Raw genomic sequence first — 18,411 nt, 5'->3', positions numbered from 1 at the left:
CCCGGACACGGGCAAAAAGTTCTTATTGGGTAACATCTTTGAAAAGAAGTATTTTTACTTCCAAGGTTGCCGGGGCGGGGGGGGGGGGGTAAAAAAGATTTTTGCAACCATGTTTTTTTAAAAAAACTTCTTAATGAAAAAAAAAAAACATTGGCACAGAGCCCAAAATAAGTGTACGTGCTTAACGTGCACCCCTATAATGTATCGTTATCAAGGGAAACAGTTCTTTGCACACTGTGGCTAGTCTGTCTCCCTTTTGTTTTCTCAGGCCTCTGTCGGAGGGGAGGGGGGTGCAAATCACTCCAATCTCCTCAGGCAACTGCTCTTCCCGCTGGGAGGAGAGCCAGGCCCGGCCTTTTGTGGGTTGAGAGAAGGCCAGAAGGCGGACTGGCGCCTGGTGAATAAAGCCGGCACTGTTTCGGGGAGAGGTGTCTGGTCCGCAGGGCCCAGTGCGCCGCAGGGGAGAGCAGGCGGCAGCCGGGCCTGCAGCGTCCTTCCTTCTCCAGGAGGTCCCAGCTAGCTTCTCTGCAAACTTTGTTTATTCGGAGAGTGAGTCAGTGGCTGCATCCCCCCGACATCCATCGGAGAGGGGGCCACTCCCAGCCGGCAGCAGCCTGGGTCCCGCCGTCCAGGAGGAGGTCGCTCGGACAAGCCTCCTGCGTGGCGGCCTCCGCCAGGCCCAGCACGCCACCGCCGGCACTCAGGTAGCACGCTTCTGTCTCGGGTGCCGTCCACCGGCACAAGGAGACGCTGGGTGGCCGGCCACGGCTTCCCGTCCTGCACCCTGGGGCGGGGACGAAGAAGCAATTGCCTTCCAAAGAAAACGGGGAAATAGGCCACAGGGATTGTCCCCGGGAGGAGCGTGCAGGCAAATTCACGGGGGGAAAAGTGCCCAGTGGGGATGGAAAAGGGGCTCGACTAGACTTTTAGAGATGGCACAGGATGCGCGGGCTGGATGTCAAAGAGACGCTGGACACGGGAACCCAGCCTGGGTTTGGGGACAGAGCCCACAGCCGTGGTGACGCCAGGCTGGATGTCCTGGGGATGGAGGACAGCCGGACCCCGGAGAGTTCCCTCTGCCGTGCCGGGGACAGAACCCAGGGCTACCTCACCGGTGCCTCGCACTGGAAATATCTTGTTCCTCTTTTTAGAAATCTTTCCTCAAACGGAGGTGTTCTCTGTACACAGTGTCTTAAGACACCTGGGTTTTACACGATCATAGTCACAATATTGTGAGCAGAAGCCTCACGCGGTTGCAGAATTACCCTGGGCTGGTTCTGCTTGAGAGCAATTTAAGACGCAGTCTGTGAGTCGGTGCCACAGGGTTGCTGACGATAATGCCCACTCTAGGGGGCCAGAACTGCAGACCTCCGTCGCGGCCGCTTGCAACTTTGTGTCCTTAGGCCCCAGCTCCCCGCCCCGCCCACCCCCCCAGCCCCTGAGGGCCACGCTCTGTTTTCTGTTCTTTGGCTCTGTTTTGCTTAGGGAAAGTTTCATCTGGCACCCACGAGCGAACGTGAAGCAGAGTCTGCGGCGTCGTTAACGGCTAAAACGCCGACCTCGGTGCCACGGTGTAATGGTCTAACCCTTGGCTGTATCTGATGTAGGGAATCGGTTATTTAAGACGTGGGCCACCGACGAGCTGTCCCTAAGCGTCCTGCGACTTTCCAGCCATAGGGGACCAGCATACACACACACACACACACACACACTCAACTCTAACCCGAGAGGAGCTGCACCCAACACCGGCCATGGTCCCCGGAAAAGCCAGACGCAGCTCATAAAATGCTTTTTCTCTTCTGTTGGTTTTTTTTTTTTGGCGTGGACCCTAGACCCGTGTCCATGGTCAGGCACGCGTGTTCTTTCACTGTGCCCTTCCCCCTCTTTCCTCGAGTCCCCCTCCCCCGACCCGGCAGGTGTGCGTCGGTCCAGGTGTCTGCGCCTCTGTCTCCACATACTTCCTCCATTTACTCTGCTGATTGGATTCCACAGGTGAGTGACATCGCACGGCCCTTGTCCTTCACAGCCTGGCTTGTCTCGCTGAGCCCAAGGGTCTCCAGGTTCACCCAGGCCCGTGGCAGAAGGTAACACTCGTTTCGTTTTCACGGCCGCGTCGTATTCCATCCTGCAGATGCCCCCCGAGTGTGTTATCCTGTGCTATGCTTTTTTCTGAAAACCAACCAACCAACCAGCAATCAAAATAGATTGAAAGGAAAAAAATCTTCTCTACCTTAGAGTGTATGACATACTGAGTGTCTTCTATAACACGCCGGTCCTATGGTGTCCCGGGTTGTGTATTTCGTACGATGTATATGTATATATAATACTGATATACCTCCCTGAGAGGGGAAGATTGAATCATTGCACCCCCCGAAATCGCCCCAAAACAAGGGAGAGAGAGGACTGGCGTCGACAGGGGGGAAAGCACAGCGAGCGTGCAGCCTCGGGGCTGTGTCCACCTTGGCGTGTGACCTGCCAACTGTCCCCTTGTGCGAAAGGAACCCAGTGGGCAGCACCTTCCTTTCTCCGTCCTCGCCTCCAGCCCAACCCGGCAGCACAGTCCCGCCGCGAATCCCAACGCGAGGACGGGAAGTCACGGGGCTCGGGGACAGCCCCTCCCAGGGGGACAAAGACTGAGGCATGCCACCTCTCGGTGGTCCCCAGCGGGGTCGGACGCACAGAGACGGAGGGGACAGGGCGCCGGGGGCGGGGGGTGGCAGTGGGTGTCGATATTCCGCACCGACCCTCAGTTTCCCAACGGGAACTCACCCTGCAGCGGGTGAGGGTGACGATGGAATGGCGGGACTGTCCCCGGTGCCACTGAAGAGCACGCGCACCAGTGTTTCACGGGGCACCTGTTCTCGTATGCACTTACCGTGACCAGCGACCCCCACCCCGGGGCATCAGAAACCGACAGGAGGATAAGCCTGGCGTGTTTGTGCGAACACAGTCGGACCAGCCAAGGCCACCAGCCCGTCCCTGGTGTGTTTCCCCACACGGCGCTCCGCCCACCACAGCTCAGGAGGAATAGCATGACCCTTGGCGCAGGAAAACCACCGGGCCCTCCATACACACATTCCGCCTTCCTCACGGCCCGGTTGGCGTGTTCAAGACCTTCCCGCAAGGCACAGCACCATCGTTTTCTGGGTGTTCGGTAGTTGCTTTGGGATTTGGGGGGCCGTAGCAGAGAGAATCCAAGTCCCCCTCTCTGGACGTGCGCCCCCCCCTTCCACTTGGGGGTAGCTCATTCTCGGCGGCCGATGGCTCTCTCTCTTCCTCACAGGAACTCGCAGTCGGGACAGAACATGACGCCTCTGGAACGTTCTTGGTAAGGCGCGACTCGGTGTGGCCCTGTGAGCCTCCCCCCGCCCCTGCGTCCACGTGCCCTCTGGGGCCGTCTGGGAATGCGCCCGGAACAGCGGGTCTCAGAACGGGGTGGGAGACCCACAATGCCCAGGCGGCCCCTTACCTGGGGGCGTCCAGGGCGCCTTCGGAAGGAGCTGGGAGTCCCCACCTTCCCCATCCAAGCAGTCACGCCGGTCTGAGGGCTTCCGCGGTGGGAGGTGGCGGCCGGGCCCAGCCGGCCTCGGGTCCCCCTGTGACTTCCCACTCTTCCCTGTCCTGTGGACGGGCTGGGCACCCGCTTTTCCAAGCGGCCGGTCAGTCACTATTTCATTTGATGACCCTGGGCATTCTAGGACTAGCGTCCCAGGGGGGGTGTGTGTGTGTGTGCACACCCTGGGTCACAAATACGAGTATCCGTTGTTTTCACCTGGAAAAACAAAACAAAAAGCAAGGGTCCGGGAGACGGATTCAATGCCGGCGGCCATGGGGTGTGAAGTCAGGGTCCCCTAAACGAGAGGCACGTTCCGCACGCACGAGTCCGTGGACGAGGCGGAACGCAGCGCTCGGCCCGGGTTTCCCACCTTGCTTTCCAGGGGCTGGCTGGCCGTGGGCATCTGCTTGCTGGGCTGCAGGCCCTCCGCCGCCGGCGGGAGGGATTTCTCCGGCTCCCGCCCCAACATCCTCCTCCTCATGGCGGACGATCTCGGCATCGGGGACCTCGGCTGCTACGGCAACGCCACCATCAGGCAAGAAGGCGAGCGTGGCCCGGGGCGTGAGCGGTGCAAGGCCTCTGGGCTTGGGCGTGGGCAAGGGGGATGCTGACTTCTGGGCACGGCATTTGGCATCCCTGATCCTGCCGCCTCCTCAGCCGGAGACATCTCTTCCTTCCACCTCCACCCGTCCCACCAAACCCACCCAACGGTGGGTGATTCCAAGGTCACCCAAGAGAAGTCTCTACTTCAGACAGACAACCTCGCTCCCGTGCCCCTCGGGACGGGACGCGCCCGTCTGGCTTTGCGACTCTGTCTGGCCCACCGGGAGCTCGCCCCCTCGGTCCCCTCCCGGCTGTCCTTGGAGGCCACCACGAAGCTCTGCGTGACTCCCACCCTCCCATACCACGTACCTGGGTCGGCCCCGGAAGGCACTGTTTTCCCACCAGGACCGTGAGTCCCCAGTGGGAAGGACGCTGCCTTCCGCGTTCCCCAGGATATCGATGTCGGTCGCAGGAGCTTTGTACATCACCTCGAATCAATTCCCTGTGTTTCTTTTGTCTTTGTGGAGTTTTAAAAATTATTATTCTTAATCCTCCCTCAAGGGCACGCTTCGGGGGGCTGGGGGGAGGGAAATAGCGACGTGAGCGGGCAACATCGGTCGGTTGCCTCCCGTACACCAAGGGGACCCAACCCACCACCCAGGCCCTCGCTCTGACCGAGGGTTCAACCCCCTGAACCACCCAGCCAGGGCGACTCCAAGAGTCTCTGCGGCTTCAGAAGGCAAAGACAGTTCCTGCCACTGCTTCTGGTCACCTCTAGGAACGAACGCCCGGATGAGTCCAGGAGTGGCCGGCAAAGGCGTTTCTCAGGTCCTTGTTGGTTGAAGAGTGCAACGCGTCATGTTCTTCTCCGCAGGACTCCAAATATCGACCGCCTAGCCGAGGAAGGCGTACAGCTCACCCAGCACCTCGCGGCCGCCTCCGTCTGCACCCCAAGCCGGGCCGCCTTCCTCACGGGCAGGTACCCTCTCCGATCAGGTGGGTCCTCTCCTGTGCCGACTCACAGGCACAGGCTGCCTGTGGCCGTTCTAGTCCCCCTAGGAAGGCGTGGATCCTCCGGGACAGGGGGACAGAGTGGTCCAAGCCCCCGTGTCGTTTGTAATCATCACAGAAAGGTATCTTTTACTGATTTGAGAGAGAGGGAGAGAAAGGCTGAGAGGGGGACAGAGACCCAGAAGGAGAGAGACAGACAGACAGGCAGAGAGACAGAGAGAAGCATTGATGGGAGAAAGAAACACCAGCCGGCTGCCTTTTGCACACACCCCAACAGGGGACTGAACCCACAACCCAGGTACGAGCCCTGACGGGGGATCAGACCGGTGACGCTTTTCGGTGTACGGGACGACATCCCCATCGGCTGAGCCACCCGGCCAAGGCCATCGGTTAGTTCTTGTATGTGCCCAAACCCACACCCTGAGCCCGTCAGGACGATGCTGTAATTCACCGAGCCACCTGGCCAGGGCAACTGTCCCCTATTTTCATCATGATATTTTTGGTGAAGACTTTATTTATTTATTTTTAGAGAGAGGGGGGAAGGGAGGGAGGAAAAGGGGGAGAGACCCATCAAGGTGTGGTTGCCTCTCGTGCGCCCCCTACTGGGGACCTGGCCCACCACCCAGGCATGTGCCCCGACTGGGAATCGAACCGGCAACCCTTTGGTTCGCAGGCCCAAACTCAATCCACTGAGCCGCACCAGGCAGGGAGTCATGCTATTGAACTGACCGATTTATCGAGCTCCATAGCTAACGAGGGGCACAGGCAGGGATCGGCCCAGCTGGTGGCTTCCTGGGACGGGGGTGACCCCATGGGGAGAAGGTGACACACGTTTTCTCTGCGAGGGGCTAGATGGTAACTACGTCTGGCTTCGAGGGCTTCGAGGCCTCAGCTCTGTCGTAGCGTGAAAGCATCTCCAGACCCAGTGTGACACCCGTGGGCACATCGGTCTCCCGGGGACGCTTTCTTGACAAACGCTGAAACGTGAACATCCCTTCCTTCCACCCGTCAGGAGATACACTTCGAAGGTTTCCATTTTTCCCAACCCTTTGAACACGCACGACCTTGTCGACACATTAGAGTCCCTTGGAGGGCCCTCCCAACCCTTCCAAATCTCCAGTTCCACACCAGGTCAACGACCGGATAGAATCCCAGCCTCCAGAGTGGTCCGCGGGTGTCAGACTATCCGCCGGTTCCTGAATGGTTCCGACGTGCGGGCACGTTCGAACCCCCCCGCCCCCGGCCGTACCCAGACTGGGATGAAACCCTAAAGCCATTTTTAAGTCTTTCTTGGGGATTTCGCTCTCTTTGTATATATCGCCCTGGCGTAGCAAAACGCAGGTGCCCCCGCCAACTTTTTCAATTCATTGGGCATTTTATTGGCTGCGGAAAGTATGACCCAACGTGGCGCCAGTACATTTCCCGCCTCGTTCGGACTAGGGGCGATTTTCACCAAATAGTCTAACTTTGAAACTGACAGTCGTGCTTAAAAGCTGACCCTCTCCCCAGCCCCGAGAAATGATTAGTAAACAGGGTGTGGCCCACGGAGACCCCAGGATAGATCTCAGGCAGAAAGAGAATGCCGTCCGACCCCTCGGGACAACACAGGTGGACCCAGAGAGGGTTTCTCTCAGTGCGCACCCAGAGCAAGACAAAAATACCAGATGATTCCACATCTGCGGAATCGAAAGAACACCATTGACCAGCAAACAGAAGGGAAACAGGCTCACGGACAGACACACAGGGAGGACAGGCCGACCGAGGGTCGCCCGAGGGGAGGGGTGTGGGGAGGCCTTGTCGGCGATACATAACAATAACCCCGAAACGAATCCGAGATCGCATGCCAGCCGTCAGGAGACTAGGGACGATGACAATGACAATGGTAAAGAGCAATGCTGGGGGGGGTCACCTTGCTCTGACCACTGTTCCAAGGCATGGTGTCCAGCCAGGGCGGTCGCGTTCTGTTGTGGACCGGGGTCCCGGGAGGCCTTCCGACCAACGAGACTACTTTTGCGAAGATATTGCAAGGTCAAGGCTATGCCACTGGACTCGTAGGTATGTTCCGTTGCCGGCGCGACCCACCCTACTTTGGTGTGCGCAGTATATTTCACCGAAGGCCTCGGGAGGGAGTGGGTTTTCCCCCACCGGACGGGAAGATCCCCGCCGGCAGGCAGCCCCGAGCTTGCGGCTCAGGTGGCTGGGTGTCGGGGAGATGTGTAGAAAACAGCGGCCCGGTGGGGCGTGCCAGTTTGCCAGCTCACCACCATCGCAAAACACTCACTGTTTTTCTCCTTTTGCCCATTTTCCAACTACTTCCACGGTGGTGTTTTCTTCCTTTTCTGAGTAGAAATGTGACCGCTTTGTTCTTCTTTCTCTGCTTCCGCAAATAGCATTCTTATCTTTTCTTTAGGGTGTTATTCATTTGTTTTTAGAGAGAGGGGGAAGGCAGGGAGAAAGAGAGAGAGAGAAACATCCATGCGTGGTGGCCTCTTGCGCGCCCCCTGCTGGGGACCTGGCCCGCCACCCAGGCCCGCGCCCTGACTGGGAATCGAACCGGCGACCCTTTGGTTCTGAGGCTCGGAGGTCAATCCACGGAGCCACCCCAGCCAGGGCCCACTCCTACCTTTTGATAGGTCCACAAAGCAGGTGACGTAGGCCATGAAATAAAATTAAGGACGACGGGAACACCCTCCATGCCCCCCCGAGGGGAACGATAAGCCCACCGTCACCCCGACATCCACCTTTCCGCCTTTCAGGAAAATGGCACCTGGGTCTCAACTGCAAGTCCTCCGGGGACCACTGCCACCACCCCCTGAACCACGGGTTCGACCACTTCTACGGGATGCCGTTTTCCATGATGGCGGACTGCGCCAACTGGGTCCTTTCCGAGAAGCGGGAGAGTCTGAAGCGCAGGCTCAACTTCTACGCGCTGCTGGCGGCCTGCCTGGCCCTAGCGCTCGCGGCGGGGAAGGCCATCGGCCTCTTCCCCGTCCCGTGGGCGCTGGCCCTCTGCCCCACCGCCGTGGCCGTCTTGCTCTTTGCGGCCTCGTATTTCATGGGCGCGCTGATTGTGCACGCGGACTGCTTCCTGATGAGAAACCACAGCATCACGGAGCAGCCCATGAACTTGTCAAGGACGACGCCTCTCCTTCTCCGGGAGGTCTCCTCGTTTGTCCATAGGTGAGCGCCAGAGGGTCCGCTTCATCGCGGCGCCCTGTTTCACGACAAAACACGTCGGGGGCGGGGGGGGGGGTCTTTTCCGCCCTGGGGGTTCAGTCGGTGAAATGGTGGGGGACCCCAGAGGGACCAGGAGCGAGGCTTCCTTCCGCTTGACTCGATGGTGTTCTTTCAACCAGGTGAGGATCCCATTGAAGTGAACGCTCTCCCCTCTTGCTAAGGGGGGGATGTCATTCCACCAGCCCCTAATCACCCTGGGGCCCCGTGGGAGGGACACAGCCAGGTGGAGCACCTCACACCCCTTTACAGAAAACTCTAAATCCGTTTCCCCTCCACCACCGAGACGGGAGGGTCCCGAGGCGCGCTTCAGAGCAGGTTCCCGTTTCCATGGTGGAGGAAGAAGCCCGGTCGAAGCGAGGAGGGCCTGATGATAAATCCCATCCCACAGGCGGGCAGCTCTGTGCGTCCCCAGGGCCTTCCAGGAAAGTGGAAGCGGCCTGTCGCGATGCGGCTGTGGTCCCATTCTGGAACGTTCTCTGAGAGGCCCTGAGGGAGTCGCCTCCTGCGTGTAAGGTGCAGACTGAGACCTCGCAAACCCAGGCAGGCGCGTCCAACGTGCCCTACCTGACAGCGAGGCCTTCGCCTTTGCGTCTGCGCTCTCAGAATCAGTGTTAAATTCTATGGGACAAGAATTAAATCTAGGAGAGACCTGAAATTCACACAGAGGGAAGGAAAAAGGAAGTTCTGCCTCCACAAGGGAGAATCAAATAGGAATTAATAACTTTTTTGAAAAAGATTTTATGTAGTCACTGCTTCTCGGCCTTTTGGCTAAGATCATGTATAAAAGATTTTATGTATTCATTTATAGAGAGGGAGGAAGGGAGAGAGGGAGAGAAACCACAATGGGTGGTTGCCTCTCGTGCGCCCCCTACTGGGGGCCTGGCCCGCAAACCCAGCCCTGTGCCCTGACTGGGAATCGAACTGGCGACTCTTTGATTCACAGGCCGGCGCTCAATCCGCCAAGCCCCACCAGCCAGGGCCCTAACTCGTTATTTTTTAAAGTGTTCTCTGTCGGAACAATCTCACGCCCTGAACTTCCCCAGAGAGGAGACACCGCTCACTCTACGAGCCCGGGTCTGGGGTGGAAACACGGACGGCCAGGATCGAAGGAGATACACCTCACATCCCAGAGTCACGACCAATGTCCTTCCTCTCCGTTGTCGGGAGGGTGTCGGATTAAGAATAATCGTACTATTCGAGACTTTGACAGGGAGAAACCGTCCCGTGAAAGGCCCGCAAACGCCACAGCAGTCTCCCTGGTGGGTGCGTGGAGTCGCAAAGACACACGTTTGAGTCCGGGCGACGTCGTTTCAGTGGCTCTTTGGGAGGGCTCGGCTGTCAGGTCTCTGTGTGTGTGTGTGTGTGTGTTCCAAGAGAAGAATGAGCCCTGGCCGTGTGGTGTCTATTCACAGAAACAAACAAAGGCCTTTCCTCCTGTTTGTGTCCTTCCTGCACACCCACATCCCTCTCGTCACCACCAAGGACTTCCTCGGGGCCAGCGTGCACGGGCTGTACGGCGACAACGTGCAGGAGATGGACGGGATGGTGGGTACGTGCCTGGGGCAGCCTCCTCATCCGGCAGCGGGGAGCGAGAGCGAGGATGGGGAAAGGAGATCGTGAAGGGTCCGGCGGAACGGACGCCAGGGCACTCTACTGGGACCTTGCGGACGGGGAAGGGCCTTCCGCACCCCAGATCGCGGCCTGTGTGTTGCGCTGTCTGACTCGTCTCCCCACGGTGCCCCGGAGGTCCCTCCACGCCGTCGAATTCGGCTGGATTGCCTTCCTTTTTCACGGCCGAGTAATAGTCCATTGCGGGGCCAGGGCACATCGTCTTCATCTCGTTACCCACCGAGGGACACTTTGGTTGCCCAATGCCGTGGGCATCGTGGACGAGGCGGCAATGAACGTCGGGGTTAAGGCATCGTTTGCGTGACGGTCAAGAACTCAGGCCCGCCACCGCACACGATGTTTCACCAATGGACATACGTGCTGATTCCGTAATCGGCCTCCTTCCCAGACTTTCTCGGCCCCAACCTTTTTGGTGTGTGATTTTCTTTTTTTTTTTTTTGGTCTCCGTTTTAAGTTTCGACCCTTTCTGTCCCCCGGAGCAGATGACTTGTGTCACATGCCTAAAAGCTCCTAGACACGGGATGGGGGCTGTAGAGAGAGAGGGGTGCCGATCTTAAATCAACGACGCCCAGAAACAGCACAGCCGTACTACCGCTGGCTTCCTCGGCCCGTCACCGCGAAAGTCTCGGTCGGGGCAAGTCCAAAAGGCAGGTAATCTGGTGTAAGACAGCCTTCCATTCTGCCCGGCTCGACCGCCCCAATTCTCTGCAGGGCAGATCCTGGACACTTTGGAGACGGCGGGCCTGGCCAACAGCACTCTCGTTTATTTCACGTCGGATCACGGGGGCTCCTTGGAGGCCCAGTGGGGAAGCCACCAGTATGGGGGCTGGAACGGGGTCTACCGAGGTAAGGCTGACAGCGTCCCTCGCCCCCCGCCATCCTCAACCCTCCCGCGGCAATGGGGCGACGGGCCTTAAGAGACGCAACAAATACCGCTGAGAGCTTGGCCTGTCTTGGCCTGCGGGCAGAACGGACAACCTGCCCTCTTCGGGTTGGATTGTTTTTTGCACCCTTCCCTGGGTTTTAGTCCGTTCTCAGAATCGCACAACCACCACCCCTGGGGAGGGGGGGGCGACTTTCCTCGCAAGTGCCCCCAGCCGACGCCACGGCTGAGAGTAAACGTGACTGAGACATGATGTGATCTGCTTGGGGAGGAGAGGTGGCCAGTTTCCCAGAGGAAAAAGGCCATGAGCCCCCTCCTCCAGGGCCTTTTTTTACTGGGTTGTGATCCACAGGAATACGGGGCGGCAAGGATCAAACAGGAGATAACATTTCAAAGAAATCTGGGGGCTTAGTCTGAGTCAGTGTCCATCAGGAACAGAGTCTTAGGGTTTTCCTGCTCGAACCCTTAACACATGAATGAAAGCACTCTTAGCAGAGCAGATTTCCCAGGTTTGTCAGGAAATCTTTGTGATGCCAGATTCTTCCCCAGGACACCCTCTAGCAAGGCAAGGAGCTGCACCCCTCCCCAACAGGTATTCAGGCTTAAGGGGATTAAAGCCAGGAAGTGCTTCTCCCAGAGAACATGGGGACTCCGGCTTTGTCAAAGCCGGAGGGTGAGAGTCCACTGCTCTTTGTTGCAGCCCCCCAAGTCCTTCCGCGAAGGCCTCCCCCCCGCCGGGAGGGGTCTTACCCGTCATTGACTTCCAACCAAGCTTTGGGGGCAGGGAGAGGAAACTGAGGCAGCGTCTGCTACCAGAGACAAGCTTTGTCTCCTTCAGCTCGCATTCCAGAAGCCGTCCCTCGCCCTTAGCCACAGGGAGTTGAGATACCATTCCTAGAACGAGGCAGAGTGGGCCACAACACACCACTACTGAGTGAATGTTTTCGCTGCCTTTGAAAGAAACTCAGGTGCCCATTTATCACCATCCCTCGTTTTCCCCGTTGCCCAGCTCTGCCAGCTACTAACTTTTTTCCATCTCCCTCGATGTTTTCCCATTCTAAACATTTCACATGAATGAAATGATTCAATATGTTGTCCCTTGCAGCTGACTGTTTTTACTCAGGGTAAGGTTTTCTAGGTCCATCCACACTACCTCATGCATTTCACCCCCTTCCTTTTTCATGGCCACGTAATATTCCCTTGTACAGCTAGACCCCCATGGCAGGTGTCCATCCACCAGCTGATAAGACTCAGGTTTGAAGGTCCTGTCCAGGTAATGCATTCAGAGAGTATGGACAGGCACCATGGCCACGCTACACTGAAATTCCGAATCGATTGATTAGAAAGACAGTATTCTCGGATGGGGAATTGCTTTGCTGTCCAAGGCTGATGACATGGATCGACAGGCAGAACAGAAAAGCCGTGAAATCTAACGTCGGCTGGGGAGCAAATTCATCAAGACAGAGAGAGAGGCGGTGGGGGGGGGGGGAGCATTTGTTCAAAGACCAGCCAAAAGCTTCAGTCACGCAGAGTAAGGGGCCCCATCTGACGTCACCGGCACTCGTTTCTCTTCCTCTGTGACCGCAGGCGGCAAAGGCATGGCCGGCTGGGAAGGCGGGATCCGGGTCCCCGGGATTTTCCGCTGGCCCGGGGTGCTGCCCGCCGGCCGGGTGGTCTCCGAGCCCACCAGCCTCATGGACGTCTTCCCCACCGTGGTCCAGCTGGGGGGCGGCAAGGTGCCCCAGGACAGGTATGGAGTCCCCCAAGGACATCAGTTCCCGTTTCCCTCGAGGTGACATCGGTGTGCGATGTGGCTTGTGTGGGCGGGGGGGGGGGGGTCACGTATCCTGTAACATCAGTACCTGGAGAAAGAGGCCCGGCCTCTCTCCTTCTCTGCCAGGGTCACGTGTCCCCTTTATTTTGTACAAAAACACTCTTCTCGTCTTCTCCTGGCTGTGAAGTGGATCCCATTTTATTCTAAGGACCACGGTCCTGGAAAAATCCAACAAGCCACAGAGGAAAGTAGTTACAATTCAGGGTAGTTCAGAAATTTTAGGTGCTTTCCGTTGTTCTCGTCTCAAAATGTGTAGAAAACTGGCCCTGGCTGGTGTGGCTCAGCGGACTGAGCAACAGCCTGCAAACCAAAGGGTCCCTGGTTCGACTCCCAGGCAGGGCCCATGCCTGGGTTGCGGGCCAGGTCCCCAGGAGGGGGCGCTTGAGAGGCCACCATACATGGATGTGTCTCTCCCTTTCTCCTTCCCTTCCCCTCTCTCTAAAAATAAATACATAAATAAAATATATATTTTAAATGTATAGGAAATGTCAGGGAGAAATAGCAAGGAAATAAAATGATTTCACAACTTGAACAGCCTAGAGAAGAATACATAATTAAATTATACAGCAAGTATATAGTAGAAATACGTTTTATATGTATTGTTTCTATATGCGTCTATATTATTATTTACTCATATATACACAGATATGTTTAAATATATATTTACATAAATAGTATATGAATTGTACATTATATGCTATCATAAATTATATAAAATATATTCTATATAATTTATAAATATACAAATCATATTTATTTATATAAACACATGATATAAATAGAATACATTTAGTATTATAAACATTATATATTTTTAAATCTTTGTGCACAGACGAAAAATTACCGGCTTGTTCGACGGGGGCAAAAGTAGGTTTGTGGTTGTGAGCACATGAAACATACCGTTTATTCTGCTGTCATTATTAACTATTGTATTTTTTATACAAACAGCCGCAAAGTTACTTTTGTCCACTGCGGTAGAGAGACAATTTCCTTTGGTGGGTTTTTTTTTTTTTTCATTTTGTTTTGTGTTGTGTGAAATTCGATCTCGTCACTTTCCTGCCCGGCGTAATTACCTCCTCAGTACAAACAACCGGGACTGAGATTTTTTCACACAGTGCGCTTGTCGACAGGTTGATCTCTGCCTATACGGGGTTCAGCTTTTTTCTGGGCATGGCTCCCAGTTATATGTGAGTGTCTATCCTTTCCGAACGACACAAGCTAAATTCAGTTTACGTGCTGTACGTGCTTGTGCAACTGAGTTAATCATGTACGTACATTCTGCATGTGTGCGAAGGCCCAGATACTTATGGCCGAGTTAGGACGCCCACGGGTTCCCAGCAGAGAGCTTGCGTGGTTCACCGGGAGACTTCCAACCCTCACTTCTCCTTCTCTTGTTTGCTCTCATGGGATTCCACCTCTCTGGTTGCTGGGGGGTTTATTTTTTAAACTGGCCGTCAATTCTAAAGTCCATTAATAGAACTGAAGGTGTTTCAAGAAGTGAAAATGTCTGGCACGTATATTGGAAGTGTGTTTCACTAGAAAACAAATGCAGTCGCATATCGTCGGTATCTAATAAACATGCGCATCTGCGTGTTTAGAAATGTACACGTTTGCAGGGGAAGTTGTATAGATGTATATAAACACATTTTTATTATCTATCATACACACAAATGTATAAGGAAAGAATACAGAGGATGGAATATTGCATGTAAGACTATGACATAATATGTAACATATCAAAGCATGTTAATATAGTATAAATTTAACTATCAATCCAATATGGTGTATTAATATATATTATATATACAATTTTATTTCATTGTTTCTGTCCAAGTAACATCTGCTTAGGGTTCTAAAGTCTCCAACTTGACCAAGACCGTTTACTATTATTAGAGTGAAGGACCCATTTTATGGCTTTTTCATGATGCATATAAGAATCGGTCACCTGCATTCATGACTAAGGTTTTTTTTTTCAAGATTTTATTTATTCATTTTTAGAGAGAGAGGAAGAGAAGGAGAAAGGGAGGGAGAGAAATATCCATGTGTGGTTATCTCTCATGGGCCCTGCACTGGGGACCTGGCCTGCAACCCAGGCATCTGCCCTGAGTGGGAATTGAACCAGCGACCCTTGGATTCAGAGCCCATGCTCAATCCACTGAGCTACACCAGCCAGGGCTCGTGACTAAGTTTTGAGGCACCAGACCCTGAACACTTTTCAAATTCAAGTAAGCAACATTAAATAGGATCTGTTTTCCATACAAGCATTGAATGACGTGTCTCCCCCCCCCCCCCGCCGTGGAAAGTGGGTGGCCTCGTGCCCTGAGCAGATTATTTTTAGGAAACGGCTCGCACACAGGGAGTCGCTCATCCAGTCACGAAACACAGAGAAAGGTTTTCCCGTCCTGCAGTGAGGGGGCCCCATCAGTGAGCAGGAAAAGGTTCAGGAGTGTGGCCATTCGTGAGGACCCCGAGGGTCCGTCTTCTCTCCTGAGAGGGGTGAGAGACGGGGATCGGCACCCGCGGGGTGGGCCTGGCCCTTGGACACTGGACCACGTCGTGGGAGGGGGAAGAAGAAAAAGTAGGACGTGAGAGCAGAGAGCCACGCAGGGGACACGATGCTTCTGAGTCTTTGAGGAAACACGCGACCCCTCTGGAATGACTTCAAGCCCAAATCAGCATCAGAGAACAAAAAAGGGTCCCAAAGACACGGTGGCTGATTTGGGGACTGGATGAGAAGTCAGATGGACAGTAACCCCTCGAGGGAGCTGGTCTGGGAGCGGTGGTCACCTCTTTTAGAAGTGACGTCAGCAGGGGACGGACTCCTTGGCCGCCCGGAGGCGTCCCTAAGCTCGCGGTGGCGTGTGGCCGCCGGTCCCTGAGCCTGTCCTGCTTCCCACAGGGTGATCGACGGCCGAGACCTGCTGCCCCTCCTGCTGGGCACCGCCGCGCACTCGGACCACGAGTTCCTGCTGCATTACTGTCAGACGGTCCTGCACGCCGCTCGCTGGCACCAGCGGGACCGTGAGTAGGGCCAGGGGACAGCCTGGTCTTGCTTTCTGTCCCTTGCCGTCCACTTCTGCCCGGCCGTTGTTCTCCACTGCGTGTGTCTGTCTCCAACCTTGCCCGTCTGTTCTTCCCACCTACACGGCTGTTTGTGCGTCTCACGTCACTCACCTTCGTGGTAACAATCATAACATCGTCATGTAAGCAGCAATGGGCTCACCCAATACTTTTTGCGTTGCGGAATGCTCTGGGCAATCGGGACCCACGATCCTTTCCCTAGAACCGTAAAATTACTGGCAAGTTTTTTTTTTTAATTGTATGAGAATACGCTTGGCTGTTGCCTGCAACGCATCGTGGAATGTGGGAGGAATGGGTATCTTTCCGAGAGCGTTACTTTTGTGACGTTTCCCAACTGGTAGGACGTTACATCCAGGCCGTTATTATTCAGAAAGTATCCATTTCCCCCGGGCAGTTTATTCTCTTACGCACGTAATCGCCACACTCTTTCTGCCTCCACCGTCCACCTCACAGGAGTCGGCAAATGTTTTCTGTTTCTAAGGATCGTTTTTAAAATGTCCAGCTTTGGGATTTACTTACCAACTGTCTTCTTCTTTTTACTTTTTAAAATGCATTTGTTGATTTTAGAGGCGGGGGAAGGGAAGGAGAAAGAGGGAGAGAAACATGTGAGAGAAAAACGTCGGCCATCGATGGGTTGTTTCTCGGATGCGCCCCCCGACTGGGGATTTCCTCCGGCTGGCCCGTGCGGCGCACGCATCGGTCCAAGGTCACGGCCCCCTTTTTCTGCAACCCCTCCCACCATTCTTGTCTCTTCCGCAGGTGGAGCCATCTGGAAGGTCCACTACCTGACTCCGGTCTTCCACCCGGAGGGCGCGGGAGCCTGCTACGACAAAATAGTGTGCCCGTGTTCCGGGGACGGGGTGGTCCGCCACGACCCGCCTCTGCTGTTTGACCTCTCAAGAGACCCCTCGGAGGCCCACGCCCTCACGCCGGACACGGAGCCCGCATTCCATCAGGTGGTGGAGCGGGTGGCTCGGGCCGTGGAGGGCCACCGCCGCACACTCAGCCCCGTCGCCCTGCAGCTGGACACGCCCAGCAACCTCTGGAGACCGTGGCTGCAGCCGTGCTGTGGGCCGTTCCCGCTGTGCTGGTGTGACCAGGAAGGGGACGCGGACGGACAGACACCGCCTGACCGGGACCTCTGACTAGCCGCGCCTCGATTTCTCCACCCGGGCGAGAACAAAATGCCCTCCCCGCGGTGGGCAGCAGGCGGGGGCTCAGTCACGTGTTTTCTAGGGGGCTGGAGAGGAGGGCCAACGCTAATCGGAAAGAGACCAGAGACCAAATTCTACTAAATAAAATGCCCCTGGGGGGCTGTCCACCCAGACGGTAGGCAATGACCAGCCGAGTCCCTCCTGCCGCAGACACTCTCTGGGCACAGGACCCCGGCCCTCCCCCGAGGAAAGCCTGTTCCATCCCCACGGAGAGCTCAAGTCCCACACCAACACATTTCTCTGTCACACGGGTGTCCACGTGCCACGGGCCGCATTAAAGAGCGCGGGTGTATCCTTTCAGCTTGGACGAGGACCCCGTGGTTTTCAGCCTGGGGTCTGCGTCTGGGTCCTGCTTTGCAGGACAGACGTTGCTCCCTCCCCGTCCTGGAGGCTGGAGGCGGAGAGCCAGGGGTGGGCAGGGCTGGCTCCCCCTGAGGCCTCCCTCCTGGGCGTGAGGACGGCCGTCTTCCCCCTGAGTCCTCCTCACACAGTCATCCATCTCTTCGGCCCCTAACACGTCCTCTGCTGGGTCGTACGTGCATTCCTTTGTCCACACTTCTTCCAGTCCCCAGATGCAAGAAAGTTACTCCTTGCCCTGCTTCACACTCAGGCTGCCAGAAGGTGCCCCGCCCTCGAGCACCCTCCCCTCAAAGCACCGCCCCCCGACGGACTGACAGACAAACCCCAGCCCCCAGGAAAGGAGGCGCTCAGGGCTGCCCACGACAGCTGCCCGGGCCGGCCTCCGCCTAATTCTACCCAGGGTGGGTTCCCCTTTGGGGTAAAGACACACGCGATGGCCCAGCAAGCAGCCCAGGACCCCCAGCTCCGTGCCCACCCGTAGGGGTCGGACGGGGAGCCAGCCCGATTCTGCCAGCTCTGGCCTGCCCCGCACCCGCTCTGCCCGGTCACTGCCCTCTCCCGACCCATCAGGGTCCCTACATTCTTACAGGGAATTCAGACCCACAGGACCGGAATCATTCTTCCTCCCCCACCCCAAACAGAACTCCAGGGGGTTCCAGCTCCCCGCCACCCCTCCTCTGCTTGCCATTCCTAAATGCAGGTGGCCACCCCCGAGCGTCCCCGAGCTCCCTCCCCTGCACGAGTTAGGGCAGTCCTGACTCCTTCCAACGTAGACTTTCACCAAAGGGTCCACGCGGCCCCTGCCAACCTCCATTCCCAGCTCCGTCTGACTCCTGGACTTCTGCACCCTCCCCCCCTCCTGGGCCTCAAGTTATTTTCCCCACCTGCGTCGTATTGGCTGAAAAAAAGAGACCCTAGCCGGGAAGTCCCACATGGAGGACCACGGCTGGTCACGGGGGCAGAGAAGGAATCGAGGATACTCAAAAATGAATGCAGCTACACAGTCATCCCAATACCCCGGAGCGAACTCAGACTGCCAGCCAAGAGGGTGGCAGCCAAGAGG

The 18,411-nt window shown here is 56.2% G+C and overlaps 1 protein-coding gene across 1 annotated transcript; it reads left to right on the top strand.

Annotated features, from left to right (window-relative positions):
• Positions 1–287: 287 nt before the first annotated feature.
• LOC118974318 (arylsulfatase L-like) lies at positions 288–17,282 on the top strand. The gene is made up of 12 exons (XM_037027694.1): positions 288–704; positions 1,993–2,084; positions 3,284–3,328; positions 3,939–4,091; positions 4,974–5,095; positions 7,043–7,165; positions 7,867–8,290; positions 9,760–9,896; positions 10,688–10,822; positions 12,447–12,609; positions 15,593–15,714; positions 16,534–17,282. The coding sequence occupies exons 3-12, from the start codon at positions 3,306–3,308 to the stop codon at positions 16,917–16,919; spliced, it is 1,788 nt and encodes a 595-aa protein (XP_036883589.1). The 5' UTR covers positions 288–704; positions 1,993–2,084; positions 3,284–3,305; the 3' UTR covers positions 16,920–17,282.
• Positions 17,283–18,411: the final 1,129 nt, after the last annotated feature.

This window comes from Sturnira hondurensis, unplaced genomic scaffold (assembly GCF_014824575.4).
Source record: "Sturnira hondurensis isolate 20B ecotype Veracruz unplaced genomic scaffold, ASM1482457v3 Scaffold0019234, whole genome shotgun sequence".
In the NCBI taxonomy this organism is placed as follows: domain Eukaryota; kingdom Metazoa; phylum Chordata; class Mammalia; order Chiroptera; family Phyllostomidae; genus Sturnira; species Sturnira hondurensis.
Note: the sequence above shows the minus strand (reverse complement) of the source record. Positions and strands in the feature narration are given on the sequence as shown.